General features: G+C 39.5%; 1 protein-coding gene across 1 annotated transcript; it reads right to left on the bottom strand.

The window, feature by feature from the left end:
- Window positions 1–14,816: 14,816 nt before the first annotated feature.
- LOC143750672 (olfactory receptor 13C2-like) lies at window positions 14,817–21,911 on the bottom strand. Its single transcript, XM_077243868.1, has 3 exons — window positions 21,112–21,911; window positions 17,655–17,686; window positions 14,817–14,926 (listed from the first exon to the last, which is right to left on the bottom strand). Exons 1-3 carry the CDS (start codon window positions 21,894–21,896, stop codon window positions 14,817–14,819), a joined length of 927 nt encoding a protein of 308 aa, XP_077099983.1. The 5' UTR covers window positions 21,897–21,911.
- Window positions 21,912–27,107: the final 5,196 nt, after the last annotated feature.

Below are 27,107 nucleotides of genomic sequence, written 5' to 3'. Positions count from 1 at the left end.
TTTTTTAATGACATCATTGCACTTATTTCTTCTCATTCTTTTGATGCGTTTAGCTAATTTTTTGGATAATGTTACCTCAATTTCTACATAGGGCACCTTTAAGAAGGTTCGTCCTCTGTTTAATCAGGAAAATTTAACAACTGTTAAAAGTGTGTTAGCAAAGTGGTTTCTCCTCTGTGTGCCAGGTAAGGTTGAATACATTATGATGAGTATTCATAACTAGTTATTCGTTGCTTTGTCAGAGAAGTAATGGGTTTATCCTCTGTTTTCAGCAGAGAAGCATTGTTTTATCTTCTGTTCTTGTAAGCAGGAAAGATTAGCATAAAGTGCTAGTAATTTGAAGGAATGTTAACGATAGTTGATCTGTGTTAACAAGTGTACCCTCTGTTGATCAGAGAAGTTTTAGTGTTTGTTTGTGTTGGCAACAAAGAAAACTCACAACCATGTTTAGAAGGAATGCTAGACTAATTCCCACAACAGAAAAAGGTGGTCTTGGTACTCCTTTATGGACAGACAGTGAGTTCATGTCATTGTTAGGGGAGCAGATGGACTCCATAGTGACTGAGTCAGTCAGATTGGATTTGAGAAAGAAATTTGGTATTCACCCAGAAAAAGTATGGTCTATTGAAGAATGCAAGAAGGTGTTGGGTGCATGTATCAGGAAGAGAAACATAAAAGGCATTATTTTCTGTCACATGGAATTTAGCTTATCCATTGCACAAGAACAATCTAGGTGTATAGCTAAATTAAAAGAACAGAACAAACAATTGCACACTAAGGTGGGCCATAACAAGGCCTTGTAAGGGGTGTACAGTTAAAGACCCAGAACCAGATATGAAGAATGAAGACCCAGAGTCAGAATTATACAAAATTAAAGAAAATATTTACTGAAGATAGTTTGCAGTTTCATCAGCAGAAGTCAGCTTCAATACTTGCACAGGAGTTCGTAGGCCGCCCCGCTTACAGTTACAAAGATCACAGCAGTTATACGATTTCCAAGGTCTAAGCTACGTCATTGCTTACAGGATGAATGATTCTCATTGGCTATGAAATAGATAAACACAGTAATTTTCCACACATATACAGATAGACTGAAGCATATCTCCATCGATTATGCAGCTGAAGTTAGGCACGTCATGACCTTCCAGGTCGCAGATTTGGGTTGCTGGGCGCCAGCATGTCCAGAACAACAACTCAGTCAATCTCCAATAATGCCAGTGGTTTCTTTATCTGTAACCAAGAAGACTAACACACACACACACCGACACACAGCTTTTCCAAGGTTGGATTTGGCCAGGCTCTCACTATAAACAGGAGAGTCCTCTCAAAACATCAAGATAATGCGTTCTTTCTCTCAAGGATAGCTAAACTTTAGTCTAACTGGAAAGAAAGGCTTTAACAAAGAAATGGCCCCTTAAACGATTGGCTTCAATGACCCCTATATGTTTAAACACATTGAAGACCTTTCTCAAACACAAAACAAGTCCCTATTTCATTTCTGGAAGCTGTGTTAAATAAGCAAGCACTGCATTCAGATATCAAATACAGACATTAAAGAATACATGAAAAGAACATTTCAGTAATCACACTGGTAACTTATATAAATAAAGTAAAATCTCCAGAGAAGTCATTCAATTCATTTGATATTTAGAAGGAAAAATATTGATTAATACCTTAATTATAATCAATCATTACATATACATTGAAGCAGCAGTGGATTCCAATCCACCCCCTTCAGTCCCCCGTTTTAGACCAATGTGGAGTCCTAAACACCACATCAGGTCTATCCATAAAGAGGCTGCTTCAAAATGTTAGGTTTCTGACCCATGCTCCTCTGTCAGGTTAATTTTTATAAAACAAACAATATCTTTTTCCATCAATGACTTAATATCAATTAAATATCCCACATACTACAATATTGATCTCCAGAACCTTTGGACATAGCTGTCTTTACATGTCTTACACAGCTATTATTCATCTTGGCTAATTTGGTTTCCTCATCAAATTAACTGATACAATACAAGTACATATTTAATCATAAATACCAGGATATATGCACTAGTTTTTATAATTTCCAATTCATTTTATAATAAACTAAGAAGAAGAGTTAATCCATTCTTTTCACTACTCCCCTTTATAGACCCAAAAGGTTCAAAACACTGGTTGAAAACACAATGGTTGTCTAACTAAAAATAAACAACAAACAAATAAAATATTAATAATTAAGGCCCATAATAATCGATGTAAGCACTTTAAGTCTTTACTGAAATCATCCTTCAGTTTACAGTCACATAGCATGTACCATTTTAATTGTATAACATCTTATACCCTTTTTTGTTTGTTTCAAAAATAGAAATAAAATAAAACAAATTCACATCATCATTTCAGTCATTATTTTACCACTAAAATATAGGATCGTTCCCCATTCTGCTTAATAAAGCTTTTGTTCATTCCTTATCCTTATATCACTTGAATCCCTGTCAATCATACAATGTCTTATTATTTTTATTTTGAAACTCACTTTTCCATATCATTTAAACTTAATTTGACTTCCATAAATTCTATCAGAAATTGTATTTTCATAACATACATTTTTTTTTCTACTATATTTCTTCCATCTTGCCCTACATGCCAGTTCCTTCTGCATCCGAGTCTCTCACCACTGTCAGCCTAGTGACACTTAAAGTTCCCTCGTTAGGGAAATCATGGTATTTTATTAATTCTTCAATACTCTTGTTTTCTTATCATTAACTTCAACTTTATTTTTCATTATAACTACTTCTCACAGTATTTGTCTCAGTTCCACTTATCTTTACAGTTTTACAGAAACCAAAATATTATGTTACTCAGATCCCAGCCCACAGCCATATAGCTCCTTTCTCTTTTTACCTTTATTAAATTGTAGTTTTCTTAGACATCTAATGTCATACATACATTTAATGGATTGAGAAATAAAACCTTTTCTTTTTAGAAGTTATATTCACTCCTCCTTTGTTCGCCCTCCGGCCTTTCAATAAAAATGAGGGAGCTCACTCTGGATAATTTGGATTGTGACTTAGCCAATGTGTCACTTTGTCTCTCTGCCGTCAAGTCTATATATATATATATATATATTTTTTTTTTTTTTCCTACGTTTATCCTTATGATCCCAACTAGTTGTCTATTTAAATTTAGACCCTCAGTTGAATTTAGACAAGAGTTTTACCCCAGAATGGACGGCAATCTTCTTTACAATTCCAATTTATATAAAATACTAATCCAGAGAGTAATTCAGTTCAATATCATAAATGACAAAAGCATTCATAATTACCAAAATAGCAGACAGAGCTGGAGAACCACTCCAATTAAAGCTCGTCCCATGTTCTGCATTGTCTTTTCATCAGATTGACTTAGAATTATCAACTTTTTTAAAGTTGGTCATTTCACTTAACCCATCTGTAATGATAAAACACTAATTCCAGAGGTTAATGACACAATATCCTCAAAATCAGGAAATAATAGTACCCCAAACTAATACATACAAGACATAAAGTGCTGTCACCATCACACGCACTCATACTAGACACACATATGTTAACTGTTCATTTTCAATGTTCATTTTTCTTTATATTATTGCTAAAAGATTTAAATTTTAAATAAGATTTTAAACTTCCCATTTTCCTGTAGCTTCTACCTAATTTTACATGGTCTCTTAACCAGTTTCAAAGCATGCCTGTTCATTATTCATTAGAATTTAACGAGGTCAGCTGGGTTGTTTTGTTTCATTATCATTATTTTGCTTCAGCTTGCTCTAGCAGGCCGATAACAGAAAGACAGACACAGTTACCATCCCTTCCTCCACTCAAGCAGTCTCTCTCACTATAAACAAATAATCTTTTCAACAGCCTCCTAAGACTGTAATTTAGACAAAATGTAATATTAAAGTCATTACATTAACCTTTTACCATTCAGCTTTATTATCCAGACTTTTCTCAAATCTACAAAGCTGTCTTCATCTTTAGCCACCACCATGCCTAACGACCTTCAGGAGTTAAAACTATGTTATAGACATATTAGCTCAACATTAACTCTTCTATACATTTTACTTGCCCATATGGCAACCAACATCATGTCCCTCATATAATTCAGTTTTGTTACTGTCTCCGCAGCAAATAATGGCAATCACCTCATGGAATCAGCTGGCTCCTGAAAGCCCTCTCCCGTTATCTCTTTATCTCTAATTTTCTTCTCTTCAGGGTGTCGTCCCCTGGCATAGTTGCAGACACTTGTCACAATGAAAAACAAGCCATACAATCAATGCGGTTTCTGGTGAGTGGTATAGAGGAACTCACATTTCTCGGTCAGACTGCCGTAACATTAATTTTCACCTCACAGCCCATCTCACCTCTCAATGCTCTGCTGACCCCGGTGGCCTCCAGTAATCAGCGCTCAACTCTCATACCTTTCTCATAAATAACACCTCCATCCGGAGTTGCCCAATGTTCGTGACCCCCTGCGTTGGGCTGTCCCCTGGCCAGGAAGATCATCCCGTCATTGAGTAGCCACTCGTACACACGTACACACTGGTGACCGCTCTTTCCCAATACAATCAGTTTTCTTCAACAGAACTCAGCTGTTTTCTGGAGCTTAGGAAAGGCACGTTCAAGAGTCACCAGAGCCATTCCGATTGCCTAATAGTGTTCACAGGGAGACAGGTTAATAACAACAGTATTTAATCACTTAAATCCATTAACTATCTTAAAAGCAGCAACTTAGCTACTTAGACTATACTCAGTGAATTTAGATCACAACCGTACATTCAGTGTACTTCATCTGTAGCCGGAGCCATCGGTCCTGAATGGTGGAGACTAAAATGAGACAAAGTTGTTACTGGTCCTAAAATACGCTAATCAAAATGTCACCTCTATCGTTTAAGGTCTGTATTATTATTTTAAAGACTTCTTTAAAGTCATTCAGTTTTACATTTAAAACATTTTTAACATTTAAATACAAATTGCCCTCTGAATGGTAATTATTTCTTTTAACATCTCTGTGTCTATGGTTTTCAACTGAAACACTGTGCTTTACTATCAATAACTTATTTTCACTTATGACACAGGCTCAGATAACAGCTTTTAGCTGACATTGAATGAGAGAGAGACTCTGAGGCATTCAGGACTGGTACACTGCATTGTCATAAAACTTTTAACATTAGACTTTATCTACCATCTTTTAACTCTAGCCCAGCTTAAGGCATCTTTGCCAGAAATTACATGTGTTTTCAAATAAACATAGTTTTACAGTTGTCTTTTGCCCACGTCAGGGAATCTAGACATTACAAATTTCCACTCAGATTGAGTCTCTGTCGCACTGGCTGTTTCAGCCACAGCACACATCAGATTTAGATAAGCGAACTGTTTCATTACAGCCAATAGCAGACTTATCTTTTGAAAGCAAAACATCAGCTTCTAGCTCTTTCATGGTCAACTTTTCAAGCTGTTTGTTTAATCAAATGCCTTTCAACACATTTTACATTTAGCAACTGTTAATTCAGTAGCCTACTACTTCTGCTTATTTGTTCTTACATAAAAATAATTATTCTAGTTCTCAATAACATTTCATATTTCTCAATCTCAATTTTAATTGTCAAGTTCTCAACCATAGTTTAATATTTGACTTTAGTTTTCTCTTGGAGTTTATCAATCTCCAATTAGGATTCACACTATAAGTTTGACGAGGCAAGCACTCTCTGCTTGTGATACTTTTGCAGTTATTGTAAATCATCTGTGAGATTAGTCTCTCTATATCATCTAAAACCTTTTTAAAATGTTTAATTACAACACAATCATCCTTTTAGTTACTTTGATATATTTTGCAACTCACATCTGTTGGAGTCATTAATTTTACATCAACCTGTATTCATCAATTCACTTATAAAAATTACTATTATAGAAATTACTATTATAGATATTTTCTTCAAAAGGATTCACTTTAAGACTTCAATCTTTTGACCTTTTTATCTCTTATTTCTCAGACGAAAAATGTCACTGTCGTCATTTAAACACTGATCTACTTTCAAACCAATATTATTACCAAAAATGTGTTGTCATTTTATCACATTTTAAACACCTTCTCGGTGGGCATTTACAGTTACGTATTAAATGGTCCTGATGATCACCATTAAAACACTCTCGGCTCCAACTTACTGCACATCCTTGAAGCAGTGTGTCCCAAACAGGAATGCAAACCGAGCTGATAAGCAGTTCTCTGTATTCTTTTACAGTCCACCAGTGGCGGGTTCAATCACAATAGCCGAATCATAATCTTCATCATTATTATTGGTAGAACATTAATTTTCATAAGCTGCAAAATATTCTAAGTTGTTTTCACAAAGTGTCTGTTTAACTTTAGTCACACTTGTCCAAGGAAATGATCTTCGACCCATAATTTAATATACTTGCTTTTTGTAATCATCGTAAGCAATACAAGGCTAAAATCTTTAATTTGTCAGTTTCTTTGTCTGTTTGTAGCCAGTCAAGTTGTTGTTTAAATTTACAAACAGAAGCAAAACTTATCAAGACAACCATTTACTTAATAATTTCTGCAAATTTCTCTGAAGTGAGGGCTTCAGAGCACAGCTGCTTACAGTGTTCGCTCTTTTCTGTCTCACTATTAGTTTCAGGACTGTTCAGGTTACTGATCAAGTTACTCAGTTTGTCTGCCATATCTTAATAACAGTTCAAACTCACCTGAAGTCATTGCAGAAATGGAGGCGGCGATCTTTGAACAACACAGCTTGGCTTCTCCGTGATGAAACTGCAGAGTATACTCCAAAATCACAGTTACATATACTGGTCCATGCCAATTTGGGTCACAACTTTTTTTTTCTTTTTTTTTTCTCTCTCGGGATCGTTCCTGATGCATCCCTGGCAAACAACCCTATTTTTGTTAGTATCCCTAACTGCCTGATTCACTAAATTCGGGGATCCCCTATCTGAGATGGAAGAGATTGAGCAGGTTTACGGTGCCACTGGACCTCCCGTCCAGGGACGTACTCTGCTGGGGTGGTGCTACACCATTAATGCCCAGCGGGGCCCACACAGAGCACGCTTCGCTTGCGCTGTCTGCTGCCGTTACCCTTAACGACGCTCTCAGCGACTTCTTATCCTCTCAGCAGTAGGCCTACAACTTACTCCTTCACTCGCCTCATCGGAGTGAAGGCTACTTACTCCTTCACTCGCCTCATCGGAGTGAAGGCTCTCCCGCTCTCCTTCAAAATCTCTTCCAGTCAGACAGCCCTAACAATTAATAAAAGCTTACTACCTTGTGTGTTGATTTGCCAGAGATGTCACCACGGAATGATTGCCCGCATCCTCCACCAAACTGTAAGGGGTGTACAGTTAAAGACCCAGAACCAGATATGAAGAATGAAGACCCAGAGTCAGAATTATAAAAAATTAAAGAAAATATTTACTGAAGATAGTTTGCAGTTTCATCAGCAGAAGTCAGCTTCAATACTCGCACAGGAGTTCGTAGGCCGCCCCCCTTACAGTTACAAAGATCACAGCAGTTATACGATTTCCAAGGTCTAAGCTACGTCATTGCTTACAGGATGAATGATTCTCATTGGCTATGAAATAGATAAACACAGTAATTTTCCACACATATACAGATAGACTGAAGCATATCTCCATCGATTATGCAGCTGAAGTTAGGCACGTCATGACCTTCCAGGTCGCAGATTTGGGTTGCTGGGCGCCAGCATGTCCAGAACAACAACTCAGTCAATCTCCAATAATGCCAGTGGTTCCTTAATCTGTAACCAAGAAGACTAACACACACACACCGACACACAGCTTTTCCAGGGTTGGATTTGGCCAGGCTCTCACTATAAACAGGAGAGTCCTCTCAAAACATCAAGATAATGCGTTCTTTCTCTCAAGGATAGCTAAACTTTAGTCTAACTGGAAAGAAAGGCTTTAACAAAGAAATGGCCCCTTAAACGATTGGCTTCAATGACCCCTATATGTTTAAACACATTGAAGACCTGTCCGATTTTTTTTGAGCATCTGTGCGAGGTTTTTTCCCTGCTAAGGCTCTCTTGCCAAGGGCTTCAGCCATTTTTCCGCTCTCGTCTCTTCCCTGAACTGAAAGTAATGGGCTATACTTTTCACATGATTGACATCAGGTTCAAGTACGCCCACAAACCGTGCGAGTTATTCGTGTGTTACAGTTTGAATGGTGGTTATGTTCCCCGCATACCGCCTCCCATGGCCGAAACTGGTATTACGACACCAGTCGGGCCGGCGCTAGTAATTTAGCATGCTAATTTAGGTTTATATCTCGGCAGCACTATAACTTGTCAATTTTTTAATGACATCATTGCACTTATTTCTTCTCATTCTTTTGATGCGTTTAGCTAATTTTTTGGATAATGTTACCTCAATTTCTACATAGGGCACCTTTAAGAAGGTTCGTCCTCTGTTTAATCAGGAAAATTTAACAACTGTTAAAGGTGTGTTAGCAAAGTGGTTTCTCCTCTGTTTGCCAGGTAAGGTTGAATACATTATGATGAGTATTCATAACTAGTTATTCGTTGCTTTGTCAGAGAAGTAATGGGTTTATCCTCTGTTTTCAGCAGAGAAGAATTGTTTTATCTTCTGTTCTTGTAAGCAGGAAAGATTAGCATAAAGTGCTAGTAATTTGAAGGAATGTTAACGATAGTTGATCTGTGTTAACAAGTGTACCCTCTGTTGATCAGAGAAGTTTTAGTGTTTGTTTGTGTTGGCAACAAAGAAAACTCACAACCATGTTTAGAAGGAATGCTAGACTAATCCCCACAACAGAAAAAGGTGGTCTTGGTACTCCTTTATGGACAGACAGTGAGTTCATGTCATTGTTAGGGGAGCAGATGGACTCCATAGTGACTGAGTCAGTCAGATTGGATTTGAGAAAGAAATTTGGTATTCACCCAGAAAAAGTATGGTCTATTGAAGAATGCAAGAAGGTGTTGGGTGCATGTATCAGGAAGAGAAACATAAAAGGCATTATTTTCTGTCACATGGAATTTAGCTTATCCATTGCACAAGAACAATCTAGGTGTATAGATAAATTAAAAGAACAGAACAAACAATTGCACCCTAAGGTGGGCCATAACAAGGCCTTGTAAGGGGTGTACAGTTAAAGACCCAGAACCAGATATGAAGAATGAAGACCCAGAGTCAGAATTATAAAAAATTAAAGAAAATATTTACTGAAGATAGTTTGCAGTTTCATCAGCAGAAGTCAGCTTCAATACTCGCACAGGAGTTCGTAGGCCGCCCCGCTTACAGTTACAAAGATCACAGCAGTTATACGATTTCCAAGGTCTAAGCTACGTCATTGCTTACAGGATGAATGATTCTCATTGGCTATGAAATAGATAAACACAGTAATTTTCCACACATATACAGATAGACTGAAGCATATCTCCATCGATTATGCAGCTGAAGTTAGGCACGTCATGACCTTCCAGGTCGCAGATTTGGGTTGCTGGGCGCCAGCATGTCCAGAACAACAACTCAGTCAATCTCCAATAATGCCAGTGGTTTCTTAATCTGTAACCAAGAAGACTAACACACACACACCGACACACAGCTTTTCCAAGGTTGGATTTGGCCAGGCTCTCACTATAAACAGGAGAGTCCTCTCAAAACATCAAGATAATACGTTCTTTCTCTCAAGGATAGCTAAACTTTAGTCTAACTGGAAAGAAAGGCTTTAACAAAGAAATGGCCCCTTAAACGATTGGCTTCAATGACCCCTATATGTTTAAACACATTGAAGACCTTTCTCAAACACAAAACAAGTCCCTATTTCATTTCTGGAAGCTGTGTTAAATAAGCAAGCACTGCATTCAGATATCAAATACAGACATTAAAGAATACATGAAAAGAACATTTCAGTAATCACACTGGTAACTTATATAAATAAAGTAAAATCTCCAGAGAAGTCATTCAATTCATTTGATATTTAGAAGGAAAAATATTGATTAATACCTTAATTATAATCAATCATTACATATACATTGAAGCAGCAGTGGATTCCAATCCACCCCCTTCAGCCTCAACCAAATGTGACTCAGAAGACCAACAATCAGATGAGATTTATCCTGACTTACAAGCATTCTTTGAAACAGATGTAGACATCCCATGAGTAACTGATAAGCCTGTAGATTCAGTAAAGGTATGTGTCACAAGAAGATCTCAGGGAATTGAGGGAACTGAAAGTGTTCCTAACAACTCTTCTGTTGTCCAAAACCAAACTGTTGCCAAAGCACTCGGACCTAGAGACATAGAAAGACTATCCCAAAGCTCTACAATTGTAACATTTAGTGTTACAATTGTAACACTAAATGTAGTGTTACAAATTTATTCAATGTTTTTAGGTTCCAATACAATAGTATATACACTGAGAAAGTTTAGTAGACTGAATTTAGCATTTGAAGTATAAATGATGATATCAGAATTATCGGTAAGAGATTCATTGCCAGTCCTGATCTCTCTATTGTAAGTCAAGCAATTCAGGTGCCGGACATTAGCTTGTGTCTGTATGCACTTCCTGGCCATTAAGATGGGTGATACAGTCGGGCAGATTACTGAAACTCTCACCTTTTGTTCTAATGGCTCTCGAGCCACTGTCCCAGTCGGTGAAGAGTCTGGCTGATTGGATTAGGATATTTAGATTTGAATCACCCTGTTATACTGACGAGATCAGAGCTGTGGCACTTCCGGTAAAGTGCTGATTCCTGTACCTCACATTTACATGCGTTGTTCAGATTGCCTCCCCCCTTTTATGTAAATCCCTCCCACTTTGGAAGGATAAAACAATGTGTTTTTAGATATTGAGTTAGACTTGATTGAGATAACTACAGCGACGCAATAAAGAACTTCTGCTCGAAAGATACCTCTTAAAGTCTCCTGGTCTGCACTTCTAAGTTTTCTACACTTAAGAAGAACATGGTTTACAACACTGCCCACTAGGCTGTCTGTAATTAATGTTTGTTGTCTCTGTTTTTATGTTTGTATTGCAAATGTAATGCGACTTGCAACTGCAATCGCTCATTACTTGGACTGGGCAAATGTCCATTGTCCGTTTATTTGTAAACTGTGAAGCGCCCTTGAGCTTGGGAAAGGCGCTATATAAATTAAACGTATTATTAACCTCTCGTTCCTGTCTTATCTTGTGCTGTCCTGTGCTTCTCTGGAGATTATTTAACCTCTCTGCATTTGTGACTAGGCTGTGCTTGTTACAAAGTACCTATCCAGTACCTGCCCATCACCATCTGCTGAGATCTGACCTCCTGTGAGTTCTTGGGATGTCTGTCACCGCATCAGTGTTTGCTATCACCGAGATCGCTCTGCTGTCTGAACGGAGGATCTTTATTACATTCTGTCAAGCCTTTTCCTCTGGAGAACATTTGTTTACATTTATACTGAAGATTTCTGTTCGTATCCTCTGGACAGTATTTTTCTGTTAATTAAAGATTGTATTGCTGCATCTCGCTCTTGTGTCATCCTTCTCTCCACATCACAGTCTGCTCATGAACATTGCTCCAGTGATTGTTAGCAACAGTGCAAGTGTCCATGAAGTAGGGCTGGGCGATATGGCCTAAAAAAAAATCTGATTTACGATTTAAATAGATTTTTTTCTCTCCCTACTTAAAATCAATCTGCAGATGACAAAGAAATTGTTCAAAACAAGTTTTAACTTTATTTTGTTTTAATATTCCCTTCTGGGATTTGATCTCCATTAAAGTGCAATCAGAAACAACAAGCCAAAAAGACAAGAGGACAGGCCCTGTCTTTGAAAACAATGAAAATGTAACAAAATAAAATGGGTGGATTGGGATTGGGGGGATTCAAATTATTTGGTAACTAAACATAATTAAGTTTACTGGTATCCTACTGTTTTTCTTATTGCTTAACACAAATTTCACAATTTCAACTTCAATTTGATTCTGATCTTGATTCAATATAATATGATTCAATGATGGAGGGGATTCAATATAATACGATTCAATATATTCCTTTGGATAAATAGGTACAGTAGATATGTTAATGTGTTAATTGTTCTCCAAATTTTTTTTTTTTAAAAATCACCTAATGCTGTAAACATACAGAGTTGAGATGCGCGGTTGGCGGTTATAGCCGCGGACTCCACGGATAAACCGCGGATCGGGCGGATGACGTGACGCAAAAAAATATTTTAGTTAAATTCGGGCGGGTGGCGGGCGGTATCTAGTCTGGTGGCTGTCATCAGCAGTGCCTTGTATCAGCGGATGGCGGGCGGGTGCGGTTTTGAAAATTGGTCAAAAACGTTGGTGCAGATGGATGGTGGACGGATGATGAGTTTTGTGATGCGGTTGCAGATGAAATAATAGCCCATCCGCGCATCTCTAATACAGAGAGCCCTGTCAGTTGGTATTATTAAAGGTTAAAACTAACTCAAATTAAATATAATGCATTTTTTATATTTATTATCATATTTAGCAAAATACTCCTCTCTATAGCAATCATTTTAAGTCCAACTAACATGCGTGCTATGGGTCATTAAAAGCCATCCTGAGGTAAATGTAACGTTACGTGACGTTGTTCTCCAACTGTTTTATCCGCCAGGCGCGGATTTATGGGTGGGCCAGATTGACAGGTGGCCCACCCAATCAGATTTAAAATTTTAGATTTCAGATTCAATTTTTTTTTTAAATTTTTAATAATAATTAATTAATTACTTATTTATTTAATTATAATAGTTTCTTGAGGACATTTAAATTTTAAAATATGTACAGTTGCTATGAAAAATAGCTACAAAAGTTGATATGTCGGCATATCATGTGTCAGTCCAGTTACGCTATCATGCAACGTTAGCACCGACAGTTGGCAGTTACGTGCACCTTTAGAAAGTAGCGGGAACCTACCTAAGCTATGGCTAACAGCTATCATTGACACTCTTTTAAAAAAAAAACACGTCTAGATGATGACATACTTTTGGACCATGTCATACCTGTAGAGGAGGATTGTCGTGAGACACTTAATGGCTCTGGGAATGCCGGTGAAACTGACGCATTTTTATAAAGTCATGTTAGCGTTAATGTTAACATGAAGGCTGACGCTGCACTCCACCGACACAGACCGCCACCAGCGTCCAAAGAGACAGCCGCGATGCCATCGGATCTATCTGCATTGGAGGAACCTGCGACTCAGCCAAAGCTGTCAACATTTCCAGCTACTGTTATAAGTGGAAAACCACACTCATTCAACAGCAACTGGTATGAGAAATTCTAATGGATTGAATACAGCAAAGAACGGGATGCAGTGTTTTGCAAGGCTTGTAAACATTTTCCGGAGATGCACACAGAGTTTACTTTTATTAAAGATGACTACAAGAACTAGAAACGTCTCAGAGAAGCCTGCGACAAACATGAAGCAAGCAAGCCCCATGCTATGGCGCTAACTAAGAAAAAATCGTACATGGTCAGTCATGCACCGCAAAGCCGCGGGACAGTTTTGAACCAGCTGCACGGTGACGCCCCGACATTTGTGGAGCGAAACAGGGAGCATGTTAAAGTTCTGTTGGACATTGCCATGTTATGTGCCAAGCTGGAAATCCCACTCCGAGGCCACAGAGAAACCGAGGATGCACTTAATAAAGGTAACTTCTTAGAGCTCTTCAAGTTCATGTCAAAATATGCTCCAGAAATTGAAAATAGACTGAACAAGCGGCCCAGAAATGCCACCTTCATGAGCCACCACATCCAGGATGAGTTGCTTGAAGCTGCAGCATCGATCCTACTCCGTAAAATAAAGACTGAACTGCATGGGCAATATTTTGCCATACTTGCGGATGAGTGTAAGGATTAAGCTAAACGTGAGCTGGTTGCAGTGTGTGTGCGATTCATACATGGGGGGATCATCAAAGAGCGGGCGGTGGGCTTTGTTGAGGCCGCAGATCTGTCAGCGCAAGGGATATCAAAGAAAATCCTGGAGGTCCTTCAACCACTCCAACTGGACCCTGCTCTCTGCGTCGGGTTCTGTTTCGATGGAGCATCGGTCATGTCGGGGCACAAGGGAGGGGTACAGTTTATTTTGAAAGAAACATTTCCTAAAGCCATCTATGTGCATTGCAACTCTCATCGGCTAAACTTGGTGCTTTGCACCGCCGCTAAAGCGTCCAGACATGTAAGTACTTTCTTTGACACTGTGAATCAAATACACAGCTACAGCAACCGCCAGGTTCATAGAGCTGGAGCGTTTGTGTGATACCAGATGGAGCTCAAAATCAGGGTCAGTGCATAAGATTTTGCAGTTGCTCGATGTACTACTGGAGACTCTGGCTGGATTTTCCGAAACTAGTGGACAAAGTAAAATCGAAGCAGACCAGCTGTTCCAGCAGGTGCAAACGAAAAAGTTTGTTTTCATGCTTTTAACGTTTTGCAAATTGTTTGAAAACAGCGATTTTGCCACCAAGGGGCTGCAGAGCTCAACGCTATGTGTGACGGACTGTATTTCACTTATTGAAACACTTAAAGCTACATATGCAACTTTCCGAGAGTATTCGAAGGGTGACTTTGTTGAGGTGCTCAGGCTGACAGAGCAGCTGATGGAAAAGCACGAGATAGTTAACTGGGACGCGGTTGCTTCTCGTGAACACAAGCTGCCCTCAAAGTTTCATGACTCTGTTGTTACCACAACACTGGGAAAGACCTCGGCTGTCAGAAGCAATGAGGATTTAAGGGCCCTGTGGAACTGCATCATTGACCGACAGATAACAGAGTTAAACTGCAGGTTTAAAGACGACACCTACGGTGTAATGAGAGCCTCGGCCTCTTTCACACCTGGATCTGCCACTTTTGGAGTGAAAAACATTTTAAATGATCCGTGTGCTTTGTATGGCATTGACATTGCTGAGGCTGAACATGCGGTATTCATATAACACATCAGACGGAAAATGGATAAGGAGAACTTCCCCACATTAATGGAAGTAGCTGCCCTGCCGACATTTTCCCCAACATCAATCGTTTGTTGAGTGCCATCATAACACTGCCTTTAACATCCTGCAGCGTAGAGAGACTTTTCTCCCGACAACAGGATCCAAACGCGCCTGAGATCATCAATGCTGACAGGACGCCAGAACAACTTGGCACTTCTGTCGTTTGAAAGAGAACTTATTGACAGTTCGGATTATGATGACAATCAACGTTCAACTCAAAGCCCAGGAGACTCCGCCTGGTTTAGAGCTCAGGTAGGCTGCTGTACAGCACTGTGTTTTTTTTACGCTGGCCCGCCGTGGCATTACTGCTTTTTCTGAAAGGATGATCTGATTCTGATACTAGGCTATTAAAACAAAGCCTATTCACGTTTAGTTTGGGTGTAGCAACTCTTTTAACGAGTTTTATGCAATGTTAGATCTGTTGCTGTTTATTATTTTATGTGGGGCATCATCTGCCATGCAGTTATCTGTGTTATTTTGCGGGGGCGGCCCACTTTTTGTGTTGTAATGTTCACCGTCGTCTCCTGCTTTGGCATTTGTTACGTTTGGTGAATGCACTTCTGGCTCTGTTTCTCGAAATAAAGCTGAGTATATTTCCATAGCATACCTGTTTTTTCTGTCATGATTCCTTTTAAATACTGAGTCAGTTCGTTCTCCTGTGAATTTTTTCCTGCACGAGTGAGCCACAGCACGCTCTCCGTGCGCGCACTGACTATCACCGTTGTGATAGTCTAAATGCGCCATGCGAGTTGCGTGTAATGACAGATAGATGACCTTATGGTTTAAAGCAGGCGGGAGGGCTGACAGACATGAGTACAAGGAATAGGCCCATTTAAATTCACTACCGATCTGCTATAGCTGACATATTTATCAGGCGTGAATAAGCTTAAAAAACGAGGCCCCTCCATATATTCACCAAGCCCACCTATTAATGACAGTCTGTATCCGCCACTGCTTCACATTTACGTCACACTTCACGTCACATTTACAAGTGCCAAAACGGTGTTTATTGTTTGAATTTCGTAATAAAATTGACAGAATCTGAGAGTTGAGAATCGATAGTAACCTGCTCTGTCTTGTCTGTCGGTGTCAGTATCCTCTTTGCTTCGCGATTTTCTCTGCGTGAGAAAATGGATGTGTGGCGTGAGAGCGTGTAAAAAGTGAGTCTATCACAGTGAACTCGTGAGAGTTGGGAGCCCTGCAGATTCAGCTTGTAAATGTTTTCGGCGGGTGTGCTTCTGCTGCCGCGATCTTGCTCATTTGCCATGTTGTTTGTGCATCTCTATCATGGCAAGCGTTGAGCCCGGTCGGAACTACGGGAGCCCAGATGGGTGCGTCTGCGGTTGTTAAAGAGAAAACCGATTTTCATTTAAAAAAATCGGCGTAAACTACAAATTCGAGTTAATCGATAAAATCGATGTATCGCCTAGCCCTACCATGAATCACCAATTATAACAAGCATTGATCTATGGCTCACAATCATATTGTCACGGTTTGGGTTTTGTTTCTTGTCCCTGGTTCTTGTCTGTCATGTGATCCCCTGTTCTAGTCATGTGATCTTGCCTTGTGTTCCCCTGTCTGTTGTGTCATTGGTTGATTGTTTAAGTCTTCCCAGGTGTTTCCCGTTAACCACGCCCCCTTGTTATCCTGTTTAGATCGTTTGCCCCTGTATTTAGCCCTGTGTTTCAGTCCAGTCTTTGTGAGTTCTTGTATTGTTGTAATGCTGTATGCACGCTGTCCTGTTCCTGAGTCTGGTTACCAAGTCTGTTTAGTTTTGAGTTTATTTAAATAAAACACTGCTGCACGTGGATCCTGCTTTTGCCTCTGCTTCAGCTGCATGTAACAGAAGAACTCACCTCACCGAGATCCAGCAGCAGCCATGCCAACCCTGAGCCCAGTTCCGTCCAGCCCAGCGCCCTCTCGCTCTCGGAGACGGAGGAGGAAGAGGACTTCCCGCGTCCCACAATGCCTGGAAGTCCTCCCTGTACTTTCTGTCAGCCCAGAGTCCTCGCCGCTGGTCCCGTCCGATCCAGAGACTGTTCAAGTCACGTCTGCCGATCCAGAGACTGTTCAAGTCACGTCTGCCGATCCAGAAACTGTTCAAGTCACGTCTGCCGATCCAGAGACTGTTCAAGTCACGTCTGCCGATCCAGAGACTGTTCAAGTCACGTCTGCCGATCCAGAGACTGTTCAAGTCACGCCTGAACCTGATCGCTCTATGTTTGTTTCTGTGTTTACGTCTGTCCTTGTGGCTGTTTCTGTTCTGGTGTCTGTTCCAGAACCGGAGCCAGTGTCTGTCCCCGAGCCAGTGTGTGTGTGGTCTGTTCCCGAGCACAAGTGTGTGTTGTCTGTTCCCGAGCCCGAGCCAGTGTGTGTGTTGTCTGTTCCCGAGCCAGTGTGTGTGTTGTCTGTTCCCGAGCCAGTGCGTGTGTTGTCTGTTCCCGAGCCAGTGCGTGTGTTGTCTGTTCCCGAGCCAGTGCGTGTGTTGTCTGTTCCTGAGCCCGAGCCAGTGCGTGTGTTGTCTGTTCCTGAGCCCGAGCCAGTGTGTGTGTTGTCTGTTCCCGAGCCAGTGTGTGTGTGGTCTGTTCCCGAGCCCGAGTGTGTTTTGTATGTTCCCGAGCCAGTGTGTGTGTTGTCTGTTCCCGAGCCAGAGCCAGTGTTTGTGTTATTTGTTCTCGAGCCAGTGTGTGTGTTGTCTATTTAAATAAAACACTGCTGCACGTGGATCCTGCTTTTGCCTCTGCTTCAGCTGCATGTAACACATATGATACCTCAAGTGGTAAACAAATAGCTACTAATCTGCCATACGAGAGAACAGCGAGAGTTAGTGCCTGCACTGTAAAAAATAAAATATTAGAGAACATATTGGACATGAATAATGCATACGAAATCAACTAATTCGCAAACAAAAATGTGTCCGTATCTGAGGGATTACAGCGTGGTCCCACAAATGTCTGTCAGTGATAAATTAAAGACAGAAAAATATTTAGGAGTGGGTAAGATTACCCATTGAGCCCATACCCTTTGAGCCCACTTTCAACTCTGAAGTCAAATTTAAAAAAAAGAGAGAGAATAATAATATTTTATGCTGCTCGTTATTTTAACCATTTCAGTGATTTGTTACTTCCCTGGCACATTTTATTGCATACCAATCACATTTGGCAATGTTGAGTTAGCCCCACCCATGTCCATGCTGTCTCAGGGGACTTCACACAAAGTCATCCCAAAACTTTGGTGTTTCGGTACCCTTCAGAAATCAACACATTTCTACAATTTTCAGCCATTTCTTTGGTAACTACATTGATATTATGTCAAATAAGAGATAAATGTATTGTGTTTTGTGTATGCACAAATAGTACTTTATTATTTTATATCATTTTCCTTTAAATGGAAAGATGAGTTTTATATTCTAAAATGTACATCAACTAATTAATACCGTTTCAAATGAGAGATAAATCTTGCATTTTAACAAATGATTTTTCTTATAAACTATGTCAATATCTATGAAAAAACTTATACTTAGATTTTGGTGGGCTTAATGGGAACCACTGATGTAGAAATAAGATGGGATAGAAATATTCCTGTTTTCAGAAAAATCTTGGTTCATGGTCAGTTCACTTAGGGATCCTATATTCATCCTGTCTGGGCAAAAACAAGTGTGTTTATTCATTGTGATAAAAAAAACAGCATTTGAAATGACATGACATTACTGTTCAACAAATATTTCAAGGCAAGTTACAGATATATTGACATAGACAGAAAATGTTCTAATGGTTTTCATAAAAAGCAATTATGATCATTAAGGTTAACACACATCTTTAAAAACGTTCACTCACAGAAAGGTGAAGAGCAGCTCTGGTGTAGACATGCTGACAGTGCTGTAAAAAAGACTTTCAGTCTTCCTTCAGTCCAAATGCCAGGCATGACTGGACTTGTCAGCTGGCGAAGCACAAATCTGGAGAAACTTTTATACTGCCAGTCATTTGCTGCTCCATAATGACTATAGGATTACATCTTCTAAATTTCTAAAAAAAAATAATAATTTAAGAGAACATGAGGTGATGTTGGTCACTTTGTTGTTGATATATTCATCATTTAGTGGCCTGACCCACTGATAGCACCTAGAGTCCAGTCTCTGTATATATTAGCTTTTAATTTCACATTATTAATCATAGTATCATTATGCAGAAAATGTTTAGAGCTACTGTATCATTTAGACACACAGACATAATTTATAATACAGCATGCTTTTTATGGCAAGGTGAGCCAAGAGAAATTGTGATCAGGTGATGTTGGTTAACTGTTGATGACAATCATCATGTAGTTTTCCAAATCATTGATCTCATCTAGAGTCTAATCACTTATTATATTAGTTATTAATTTTACATTATTGTGTATTGTAGATCTAGTAGCTACAACCACATGAGATCCTGCAATGTTGTGACGTTTTGAAACAATTTTTAACTCATTATGCAGTTTTGACTTAGAATCAGTGTATAAATCTTAACAATGCTGACAGTCAACAAATAATTCAGATAAACAGATGAACCTTGAACATCAGAAAACAGGCTAAATTCACAAAAAAGCTTTTTTTAAGCTGAGATTAACACGCTAAGTCTAAATGTAGTAGCTCTAAACATTTTCTGCATTATGATGTTATAAAATCTTTCACAATATCTGATTGTCATAACACTCATGAAACAATATCACAGGGCTACTATAATTAATAATTGTAAAATTAACAGGTATATTCAGACTCAGAGATTTGACTCTGGATTTTATGAATCAGGCATGATAATTGTTATCAACAAGTGACCAACATCACCCAATTCACCCGAAAACACTAATCACCATAATGGTGACTTCAAACGTAACTATATTTTTCAATAAGGCATCAACATCTAAACCTCTGTTTATTCGTTGTTAAATAACTTTTGTACATGTATGAAATAAATAAAGTCAAACTGGTTTGTAATAAGTGAAGCTGGCAATGCAGAATCATCCTGACTATATGCCATATACCACATTATAGCTGAGATTCTCCCATTTTCAGTGGCAATGCAGAATCATCCTGACTATATGCCATATACCACATTATAGCTGAGATTCTCCCATTTTCAGTGATATATGATACATTTATGAGAACATCTATAAAGTTTTGTAAAACAAGTTTTTATTTATGAGATTTAGTTTATAAGTATTTATTATGATGTACATGTCCAAAAAGCCTGAAACATTGAAACATATGGGGGGGGGGGGGGGTACCATATAACAGCTTGATTTACCAAGTCAGTTCACTGTAATGATTTGTATAACGTTAGTGGTATAATGAAATATCGGTAGAAAATGTCATTAATATGTAAATTAATGCTTATATAAACATCAATAGAAAATCTCTTTAATCTTTTTCTGGGCTATTTTCAAACATTTGGAGTAAATCTGGGACTACACTGGAAAAAAAAATGCCCTTCTCATTCATGCATGTTCTTTTCTTACAAACTGAAACACCAGACGCAAGTGCTTTGCTTTTGAAGGACATACACAACTTTTTTATTAATATATAATGCGCTTTCTTTATTTAGCCTACAAAAAATGGTATATTCATATGTATGATAGGCCTATAATTTTGTTTTTGTGCATCGTTGCAAAATCGTTTATGTGAGCATGCATCGAGATGCATCGAAAAATCGATTATTTTTACAGCTCTAGCCATCACCATCACCCTCCAGAAAATAATCGTCTATAAGACCGATTATGTCATATTTTGGGGCAATTCCACCGAAATGTATAAGCCTAGCATACAAGCTGTTTAAACAGTCAGCTATCTTCTTTTCCTCGCGGTTTATGTGTCACAAAGTCAGATAGGGAATTTATCAACAGATATCACCAAACCCATAAATAGTTTGTTAGTGGTTTAAAATTTTGTTTTGGGTTTATGAGGTCATGATACCTGTTATCTGACTTTTTTTAACCTGTGATATTATAGAAGCATAAATTATTCTAAAAATCCATAGAAAAAAAAACAATAAAAACCACAAAAGCGTCTAATAATGTAATTACAATGTGGGACAGCAGGTTTATTTTGGAGATGGAAATATGATTCTCTGTTTAAGAAGCCTCTTCATAGACACCATGAACTCCTCCGTCTTGATTGTGTAGATTATAGGGTTAAGCATTGGAGGAAGTGCAGAGGTCAGAGAGAGATTAATGATCCTCGTGTTAGTGTCTATAATGTCCGAAAGTGCATATGTAAACGTGATGGGAGCATAAAATATAGCCACTAATATTAAATGAGCAGTACATGTCTTTGTAGCTCTTTGACGGTCTTGTGGGGTTGTAATTCTAAACAATGCTACAGCTATGCATGTATATGAAAAGATGATAAAAAATACTGGAAACCCGAGAATCATTATCGGGTACAAATAGCTTATAACAGAACTTGGGAAATTATTGCTACAGGCAGAACCAAATATTGGCCCATGATCACAGTAGAAACTGTTTATGATGACAATAACTCTGCAGAAAGAAAGTCTACTGATGAAAATTAATGCAACAGTTACCATAAGCAGTGCCATAACCCATGTGACACCAATTATAATAAGCATTGATCTATGAGTCACAATCATATGATACCTCAGTGGTAAACAAATGGCTATGAATCTGTCAAAAGACAGAACAGCAAGAGTTAGTGACTGTGTTGTCATAGATACAAAGACAGAGAACATATTGCACAAACACAATCCATACGGGATCAACTGATTACCAAACAAAAATGTGGCCAGTAGCTGAGGGATTACAGCGGTACTCTCACAAATGTCTGATAGTGATAAATTAAAGACAGCGATATATTTAGGAGTGTGAAGAGTTCGGTCTATAATGATAACAAACATGAGGCAGGAATTTCCAAGCAAAGTAATAATGTAAACAAAAAACAAGAACATGCAATAGTATCTTATGTGAGGTATACCAGAAAAACCACTGATATAGAAATAAGATGGAATAGAAATATTCCCGTTTTTAGCAAAATCTTCATTCATTGTCAGTTCACTCACTGATCCTGTATTCATCCTGTCTGTGGGAAGACAAAAAGTACATTATTCAGAGTTGTAAGAAATTATTTAGCTAACAAATACTGCAATATGGGAATCTAAGATAGCTATTTTTACTCCAATTTGACTTTAAGTAATTATAATACATTATTTTTCCCATTATACTTAAGACTTGTAACTTGATCCCTGCGAAACAAGACCAAAAATATAAGCATATAACATATTTCAAGCAACCATTTATATTTTAACATGCATTTTTAAACTTCAATTGCCTAATTGGACTAACATTTTGTGTATAATATACAATATTTCAAGATCAGTAGCTATGGTATACTCACAGAAAGGTGAAGAGCAGCACAAAACAGTAAAGCTAACAGGCACACATATACTGTAAAAAGACTTCCCCTGACCTCATACATATTGAACTATATAACCCTCAGATACAAACGGCAGGCCACTCCAGACTTATCAGTTGACCAATCATAGCGCAGAACTGGCATGATTAGTTACATCAGAAACAGTGACTAATCCGTAGAGATGCTGCATGTAATTGCGAAGGGAGCCCTTCACCTCAAAAAATATACAGTAGAAGATACAGGCACCTAGAAAAAAAGTATGGACTTTACAAGCACCTGCAAAAATCACTGAACGAATGGGGTTTTGCTTAGAAAGCCTATCACCTTCGAGTATTACAAAACGAGCCAATGGCAAGGAAATACCATGGGTCTGCAGAATTTGCATAGCGTAACTATGGGTATATAAGTCATGGGTATATAAGGAAGTACGCTGGCAATATGCAGTTATGTTACCTGCTGAGGAGCCGAGACTGAACTCAGGCGTTTCCAGCGGTATAGCGGAAGTGGCAGGGAGACGTAACGTCTCCATTCCCTCCTCAGGGAACGAGGTTTACATACGTAACCGAGACGTTCCCTTTCGTTCAGTCACTTCGAGTTACTTAAGTGACTGATGAATGGGGTTCCCAGTCTTTTCACGCCATCTCGGCTGTCTTCCAGTGCCCTGCGTAAGTCTGAGCTCCCTGTCGTGAGACAAGCACTGATAAAGGACTCCTACTTAACACAAAGCACACTGGGTAGCATATCTCATTGGAAATATGCAACACAATGCCTGCCCGTACAGAGGACTTACATAATACACATATGACCTGCAAGCGGGTAACATTTGGAGTAGGGCTGGGCGATATGGCCTAAAAAAAAATCCCAGATTTTTTCACAAAAAATCCGATTTAGGATTTAAATCGATTTTTTTCTCTCCCTACTTAAAATCAATCTGCAGATGACAAAGAAATTGTTCAAAACAAGTTTTAACTTTATTTTGTTTTAATATTCCCTTCTGGGATTTGATCTCCATTAAAGTGCAATCAGAAACAACAAGCCAAAAAGACAAGAGGACAGGCCCTGTCTTTGAAAACAATGGAAATGTAACATAAAATAAAATGGGTGGATTGGGATTGGGGGGATGCTTAACACAAATTTCACAATTTCAATTTAATTCTTGTGATTTGTTTCTGGTCTTGATTCAATATAAATTCCTTTGGATAAATAGGTACAGTAGATACGTTAATGTGTTAATTGTTCTACCAAAAAAAAAAAAATCACCTAATGCTGTAAACATACAGAGAGCCCTGTCAGCTGGTAAAACTAACTCAAATTAAGCATAATGCGTTTTTTATTTTATAATGCGTCTAGCTATCATGCGTGCTATGGGTCATTAAAAGCCATCCTGAGGTAAATGTGACGTTACGTGACATATGTTGTTCTCCAGCTGTTTTATGGACATCTTTCCGCGGTTGAAAAACACTGATCGATCGATTTTATTACATTTCGGTAAGTTGTTAGTAAAGAGTAACAGATGTTCGGTTCACGTGCCGCTTGAACTGACATCTGCCAGCGTTCTTTCACGTCACATTTACAAGCGCCAAAACGGTGTTTATTGTATATCTTATAATTTTATATTACAATTTTATTTGTAATAAAATTGACAGAATCTGAGAGCTGAGAATCTGTTTCATATCGATAGTAACCTGCTCTGTCTTGTCTGTCGGTGTCAGTGTCCTCTTTGCTTTGCGATTTTTCTCTGCGTGAGAAAATGGATGTGTGGCATGAGAGCGTGTAAAAAGTGACAGAATTGCGTCTCTCACAGTGAACTCGTGAGAGTTGGCGGCCCTGCAGATTCAGCTTGTTAATGTTTTCGGCGGGTGTGCTTCTGCTGCCGCGGCCTTGCTCATTTGCCATGTTGTTTGTGTATCTCTATCATGGCAAGCGCTGAGCCCGGTCGGAACTACGGGAGCCCAGATGGGAGCGTCGGCGATTTTCATACAAAAAAATCAGCGTAAACTACACATTCGAGTTAATCGATAAAATCGATTTATCGCCCAGCCCTAATGTGGAGAAAACTGGGCTTGCCAAGGGAAAGACACACACTCGGAGAGGCTTACAATGGAAATACACACGTGGGGATCGCCCAACGGGAACACGAAAGCTGAAAGCAACATGAAAGCTGCCGCAGGCATAACTCTGGCATTGACGTCAACAGTGCTGGACGGGGCATGGTTTACCTTGCAGCTGCTATGCCAAAGCAATGGCGTCCACTATCCAGTGAGACAACCTTTGCTTGGAGCGAGCCTTTCCCTTCAGCTTCCTACCATAACAGACAAAGAGCTGGTCTGCGTTCTGTCTACATTAAGCATGGAGGGCACGTACTGGACAGAGCAGTGCCAAGGCTGGATCTGCCTCCTCCGAGGGCAGTGCTTGCAGGTTCACCACCTGATCTCTGAAAGGAGTGGTGGGAACCTTGGGCACATATCCAGGCCGGGGTCTCAGGATTAAGTGAGAGTTTGCCGGCCCGAATTACAGGCACGCTTTGTCAACCGAAAATGTCTGCAGATCCCCTACCCTCTTGATGGAGGCCAAAGCGGCCAGGAGCCCTGTCTTCATAGACAGGAGCTCCACTGATCGCAATGGCTCAAAGGTCCCAAGAAGGTACAAGAGGAGAGCGGGGAAGATTTAGTCTCTAAGCCCAAACACGCAAGACAGCGCTCGTGCCCATCAGATATCAAGAAGGAACGACCGCACCCAGAAGTGCACGAGCGAGACATCTTTAAAAAGACGTGCCACGTGCCAAGCTCTTTTGTGAGAGGAAACTCAGCTTTGCTGAAGCGCCCAGGGAGAAACACACATGCTGTTGCAGACCACTGCACAGATCAGCAGGCAGGAATGTGAAACTCGCTGGAAAACACCGTCACACCAACACCGACTGGAGAGCTGCTTGTCTCGTCGAAATTCGAAGTAGACACTCAGAGAAACAAGCTTGCAGGAGTGAAGAGGACCTCTTGGCCTCAAAGCAGAAACATAACTGCATATTGCTAGCGTACGTACTTATATACCCATTAAGTAGGGCAGAGTTATGCTATGAAAATTCCGCAGACCCATGGCATTTCCTCGCCATTGCCTCATTTTGTAATACTCGAAGGTGATAGGCTTTCTAAGCAATACCCCATTCGTCAGTCACTGACGTAACTCGAAGTGACTGAACAAAAGGGAACTCTGATGACGTCATCCAATCTTACTCCCTTGACATGACAGTCCTATTTTAAAGTAGCCTACTTCACATAAGTGAAAGCTTTAGCATTAGTACTGCCAGGAAGACTTAATTACTACGTCACTTATTACCTGCACATCTACCCAATCATGTCCTCATACTCGCTATAAAAAATATTGGTACTTACACATGTTTGAGTTTGCAGATGCTGACGTGACAACTACCTCCACCCTCCCCATCACCACCAGGATGGTCCTGTCCTTACCTTCCAGGGGGTCGGCTGCGCCCATGCCTTCGTCTTTAGGCATGAAATGCAGATTCGCTACCCTCGGAATTATGAACTACGGACGGGGCCTACGCCAAAGAGCTTTATACATATTTGCATCATTACATTTCCAGAGTGTTTCTGGTAGAATTTTTTCCAGCACTTAAAAACTCAAAAGTCTAAAGTTTTGCGATGTAGGATAACTAACACTTGAAAAAAAATCATTTTTATTTTAAAATTTAAAAAGAGATTAAATTAGCACTATAGCCAGCAGAATAGTGAACAGCAATTACTATTATAATTATATATTTTTTTCAGAATTGTTTTTACTGAAGTATGTAGGAAAAGTCACAAAGTCTCTTGAAAAACTAAAACTTTTCTTCAAATTGCGAATGAAATTAGCGAGTAATCACTGAAGCTGTCAGTCATTTTAGCGCAAACTCAGAGTGTGAAAATCTGGACGTACTACATTCGCCATGTTGTCATTATCATGTGACCTACCAGCATCAGTTATGTCACTTCACTGCCATTCATAAATCCTCTCCCGTGGCCTCATGGGATAGTAAAGTGTCCATCGTATGCACACTTCAGAATCTCACCGGAAGAATTAAGTCATCATGGCACTTTGAGTTTGGACATACTTCTTTTATCACGTACTGTTTTTTGCCTACTATATAGTAGGGAAGTATGCGATTTCGGATGCAGCCATTGGCAGCGCCATTGAACTCACATGATACACAACTAGATTGCTATAATTTACCTTCTTTTTAAATATTAGATAACACTGGGAAAGCGTGCCTTTTCCAAGTGGAAAAAAACGTTACAGAGACCACATCCTGCCTGTAGAGAGGTATCATGTGAGAATTACACATATGGACTGGCCAACGGGGCAGTGCTACATATGTAAGGTCTCTGGGATAGATCCAGCCTGGCTGACGTTGGATGTCAATTCTACCAGAGATAGCAGAGCGGGCTCTGCCAAGGGAAAGACACGGGCTCGCCAACAGGGGAGCCGTACCATGGAAGAATACACATATCGCATCACCGTATGGAACACAACATATGGGCAGCTTAGTACAGGGGCTAACCTTCTGGGCATACTCATAACTGCTAGACCTAGCGTCTGACCCCTCCACCTCCCCCGAATGCGTTTCTAGATTAGCTGGACTGTCTGGGGATGGAGTCACCATTCTCCCGGGAGAGTCGGCTGTCGTGAGAGCTTGTCGGCT

Source organism: Siphateles boraxobius, unplaced genomic scaffold (genome assembly GCF_051911475.1).
Source record: "Siphateles boraxobius isolate OS27281-9 unplaced genomic scaffold, OSU_SipBor_1 25, whole genome shotgun sequence".
Taxonomy (NCBI): domain Eukaryota; kingdom Metazoa; phylum Chordata; class Actinopteri; order Cypriniformes; family Leuciscidae; genus Siphateles; species Siphateles boraxobius.
This window is presented reverse-complemented; position numbering and strand designations above follow the sequence as displayed.

What these genes read in the sequence shown, in the direction of transcription:
- LOC143750672 (XM_077243868.1), bottom strand. Translation starts at nt 21,896, where the DNA reads ATGTTTGTTATCATTATAGACCGAACTCTTCACACTCCTAAATATATC. An exon ending in ATGAAGAGGCTTCTTAAACA is followed by an intron (nt 17,687 to 21,111) that starts GAGAATCATATT and finishes CACACACACTGG; the next exon opens with CTCGAGAACAAATAACACAA. An exon ending in TAACACAAACACTGGCTCTG is followed by an intron (nt 14,927 to 17,654) that starts GCTCGGGAACAG and finishes CCGCATGTTCAG; the next exon opens with CCTCAGCAATGTCAATGCCA.